The 4,405-nt window shown below is 35.8% G+C and overlaps 1 protein-coding gene across 2 annotated transcripts; it reads left to right on the forward strand.

The window, feature by feature from the left end:
* Positions 1–203: 203 nt before the first annotated feature.
* On the forward strand, positions 204–4,167 carry LOC127153490 (gastrula zinc finger protein XlCGF26.1). 2 transcript variants are annotated; one of them, XM_051094554.1, is made up of 3 exons: positions 204–246; positions 821–980; positions 2,841–4,167. In XM_051094554.1, the coding sequence occupies exons 2-3, from the start codon at positions 896–898 to the stop codon at positions 3,977–3,979; spliced, it is 1,224 nt and encodes a 407-aa protein (XP_050950511.1). In that variant the 5' UTR covers positions 204–246; positions 821–895; the 3' UTR covers positions 3,980–4,167. The 2 variants fall into 2 exon arrangements, with proteins under 2 accessions (XP_050950511.1, XP_050950512.1); XM_051094555.1 differs by lacking the exon at positions 204–246 and adding an exon at positions 475–533.
* The last annotated feature ends 238 nt before the right edge of the window (positions 4,168–4,405 follow it).

A 4,405-nucleotide genomic window follows, 5' to 3' on the forward strand; every position in this document is an offset into this window, starting at 1 on the left:
GTGGAATAAACGTCATATACAAAGTAAATCCTTATTAAGTATTTTTATGTAATTTGATGGCAAGGCAAGAAAACACAATGTATAGTGTTGTAACTGTACATTAATTAAAAAATTAAAATATAAAAGTTTCTAATAATTGTGGAAACACCAGTGTGTAAACGGGACTTTTATTTTGGTCTGGTGATGTGACGTCATAAAGCTGCGCCCCTTCTAGCTCCGCATTTGTTGTGATTCGGCTGAAGAAAGGTTTGTGGTTTTTAAGTTTTAACACAATGCAAACTCTTCTGTCAATTTACACGTTTTTACAAACTACGTGAAATAAATCAAAATACAACGTTGTAATGCTTTAAAGCGTATTCTCATATCAATAACAGAAATGTGCGTCTCATTTTGCTCCCTCTGTGAATCAGTACATCGTTTAAGTACGGGAAAGAATTGAGAGAAACTGCGAATCCGAATCATCTGAACCGAATCATTCTTAAAATGATTCAGTGATTCGTAGCGCTCAAATCAGCTCATGCTGGCGAAAAACGGTGAAAATGCAGAGAGAACAACAAACGCAAACATGTGTAATGACACCTTTTACAAACGAACTGCAAATGTTTTCATGAAACTGTAATCTATTTAATATTATGTACAAATAATTCATTACCAAATATAAACCTTATGTATAATTTGTAATATATTTTAATTAGGTCCAATAACTCTTACTCTAACTCCCTTACCAGTGCACTTACTGCTGAAAAAGGGAGCTGATTGAGACACTCAGAGATTTAGTTTGCATGTATTTTAATGTGTTAATTATTCTTATTTTAAACAGGACGGTATTTGAACACGGTAAAACGCCTGCTGAATCAAACTCCTGCTGAGATCCACGTGACACACTATTATAAAGATGGCATTTATTAAAGAGGAGAGTGAAGACATGAAGATTGAAGAAACATTCAGAGTCAAACATGAAGATACCGAGGAACAAACAGGTTGGTTTTAATTCTCAAAGCTGAACTCACTCATTTGATTCTTATAAAATGTCTAGGTCTAGAGAAATTAATGGTATTTATGAAGAATGTCACACGAGTGTTATAATTAATGTGGTTTGCTGACAGAAATGTTGAGATCACACGACCGGACAAATAAGCAGATCCTGCTTTCACATTGGACATTTGTTACTATGACATCATGCATCTGAGTTGTACCAAATAATACAGAATATTTATTTTTCTGTAATATTAAACTTGCTATCTGCTTCTAAAATCTTAAACCATTCATTTCTAGTACTAAAGGTGTGCTCACGCCATATTGATATTCCTGTAATTACGAGATTCCAACTTGTAAAAAGCATTCACATCCTCGCAGAACTTGTAATTACAACTGGGAGTATTCTGAGAGCTACGACTTTTACCACATGACCGCTGTATCACCTGACCAACGCAGGCTCTGTTTAGCCGTTGGTAGTGTTGCCATAGAAAAGCATAATTCTGAGTCCATGGTCGAGAATAGCTCCGAGTAGAACGTCACGTGTTGTCATCTCGAAATTATGGTCATTACAATATGGCGTGAACGCAGCATTATGTAAAATTATCTAAAAAAAATTGTGTATTTTGCATAAAGCAAACGTTGAAATGTGAATGATCACATTTGGCTACTGCATACTGTCTACATTTGTTCATTTAAAGGAATTTGGTGAGCAATTAAAACAGCTAGTGAACACTAAGGCTACATCTGCATTTACAAAACGGCATTTTCATTTTAAAACACTCTCCATCCACACTAGTGTTTTCAAGCATGTTCCAAAAGTTTCTCATCCACACTGAAACATCAGAAAATGTTAAATTTGCTTTATTGTGCATGTGTAAAGCCACAAACAGCTCACTGAGATAATACAGACCGAACAGACATATTAAGTTTCCTTTCTGAGCTCCCACTAGTTTCCTGTTATATTCCCACTACAAAAAAAAAAAAAAAAAAAAGAACATTTTTAAATATTTTTGTGTTTTTGCAAACCTAAAGCAAGTATACTTGTCTGTTTCTCACACCGTATGAAATTGTGTGCACGGAAAGCCACCTGGGGAGGCATCTCTTTCTCAGTTCAATATAAACTTTTTTTAGTTTAAGCACATACTGCATATTACAACAGTCATATTACATGATTTATCTGATTTGGATGTTACGTATTATGTAACATTGACAATGCACCACTACTAAACCATGATTAAATATGTAAACCTGTAAATGTCAAAAAATTGTTTCCATTGTAGTTTTGTGAAATATTTCTTTTTCAGATTGCCTAAAAAACATCTCATGTGAGTGTGTAAACATGTTTTTGTGATATATGGGAGTTTTTGCAAAATTGACTGGTTTCCATTGGGTGCATTTTCAATTCACAGTTTCAGTTGGCACAATTTTGAACGGTAATAGAAACACAGACAGTGGTCACTGTGACTAGTAATCGCTCTAGCTGCAGAATTTTGAAACAGCTAGAGCTTATTTGTTGATCCTGCAACATTTATAAGGTGAAAGAAGGCCATGATTATGATTATTAACAATTTGTGAATGCAACAACCAGGTATGTAATTGTGGAAAATGTGATTGTACATCTCTCAATCAAGATCTAGATAGGTGGAGGTCCTAAAATGTGGATGGGGTCCTAAAGAAAGCAAAGAATTAAGAATGTTGACAAGAAGTTCTGAGATTACAGGTTACACCTTTCAGTAGTTTAGTAGGTATAGGATCTTGCAAACGTGTTTGGATTTGATGCTTTTCATGTCTAAATGTTTTGATGTTTGTTGCTTCATGCCTTTAAACTGGTGTCTACTTGTATTTGTCTCTTTTCACCTCAGACCTGATGGCGCTGAAAGAGGAAAGTCAAGAACTGAATGAAACTGAAGAGAAAGATCAAGACGAGAAACAGCATGATTTCAAAACTGAAGAAAACACAATTAGTTGCTCACAGAATAAAAAGACTTCCTCACCAAAAAAAGCTCAAAAAAAGCAAAACCTTAATTCCCAAACGAGAATTCATAAGGGAGAGAGCTCTTTCACCTGCCAACAGTGTGGACAAGTTTTCAATCAAAAAGGACGCCTTAAAGACCACATGAAGATTCACATTGAAAAGAAAGAAACATGTGAGTTAAAATGCCCTCAGTGTGGAAAGTGTTTTACACGAAAAAGGAATCTTGGACTCCACATGAAAATTCACACTGATGTGAAACCTTACACCTGCGAACAGTGTGGAAAGAGTTTTACACTGAAAATGTACCTTAATGCCCACATGAGAATTCACACTGGAGAGAAACCTTACACCTGCACAGTGTGTGGGAAGAGTTTCTCACGAAATGGAGATCTTAAGACTCACATGATAATTCACATTGAAAAGAAGCCATTAATATGCTCTCAGTGTGGAAAGTGTTTTACACAGAAAAGAGCCCTTGATGCCCACTTGAAAATTCACACTGGAGAGAAGCCTTACACCTGCCCTCAGTGTGGAAAGAGTTTCAGGCTCAAAGAAAGCCTAAAGGCTCACATAAGAAGTCACACAGGAGAGAATCCATTCACATGTGATCAGTGTGGAAAGAGTTTCAGATACAAGGTAAACCTTAATAATCATCACACGAAGATTCACTCAAGAGAGAAGAGTTTTAAATGTCATCAGTGCAAAAAGTGTTTCACAGAGGAGAAACATTTGAAGAATCATGTCAAAATTCACACGGGAGAAAAGTATTTCATGTGCCATCACTGTGGAATGAGTTGCTCAAAAAAAGGAAACCTCAAGGTTCACTTGAGAGTTCACACTGGAGAGAAACCTTTCACCTGTGAACAGTGTGGAAAGGGTTTCAGGGTTAAAGAATACCTTCAGATTCACAAGGTAGTTCACACTGGTGAGAAACCTTACAAGTGTCTTCATTGTGAGAAGAGTTTCAGATATCAAAACAGCATGAAACGTCACTTGAAAACTCATTCTGTGCGAGAAGAGGTTTAGAAAAAGGAGCAATTTCTACAATCATCTGCACATTTATTTTGGAAGACATTCAATTATAGTCAGTGTAATAACATTTTTTGCCATCACACTTATAAATACATGTGAAAAGTCATGCAAATGTGAAACTTTGTGTTCTTTGTTTAATAGAATGACAAGAAAATAAACAAGTTATGTGCAGCTGAACTTGAGCTGCATCTCATAGCCACATTCATCCATCCCACATCTCTTTATGCTTCACCATAAGGCTTTTTATTTTCTTTTGTGCGTATGCATTCCCGTGGCCATTTCTAACTGTCTGCTTTGCTGTAGTTTCAAATGTTGAACGGTTCTTGAGATTCACTCAGATTTTGACTATGCATAGCCGGGGTACTCAACAGTTAGGTATGCTCAAGATTAAAGTATTTTTATTACAATTTGTGCTCAAAA

This window comes from Labeo rohita, chromosome 22 (genome assembly GCF_022985175.1).
Source record: "Labeo rohita strain BAU-BD-2019 chromosome 22, IGBB_LRoh.1.0, whole genome shotgun sequence".
NCBI classification, from domain to species: domain Eukaryota; kingdom Metazoa; phylum Chordata; class Actinopteri; order Cypriniformes; family Cyprinidae; genus Labeo; species Labeo rohita.

Bases quoted from the DNA above. Each gene is read 5' to 3' on its own strand.
- LOC127153490 (XM_051094554.1), top strand. From the start codon at position 896: ATGGCATTTATTAAAGAGGAGAGTGAAGACATGAAGATTGAAGAAACA. The intron at 981-2,840 runs GTTGGTTTTAAT...TTTTCACCTCAG, and splicing joins AGATACCGAGGAACAAACAG to ACCTGATGGCGCTGAAAGAG.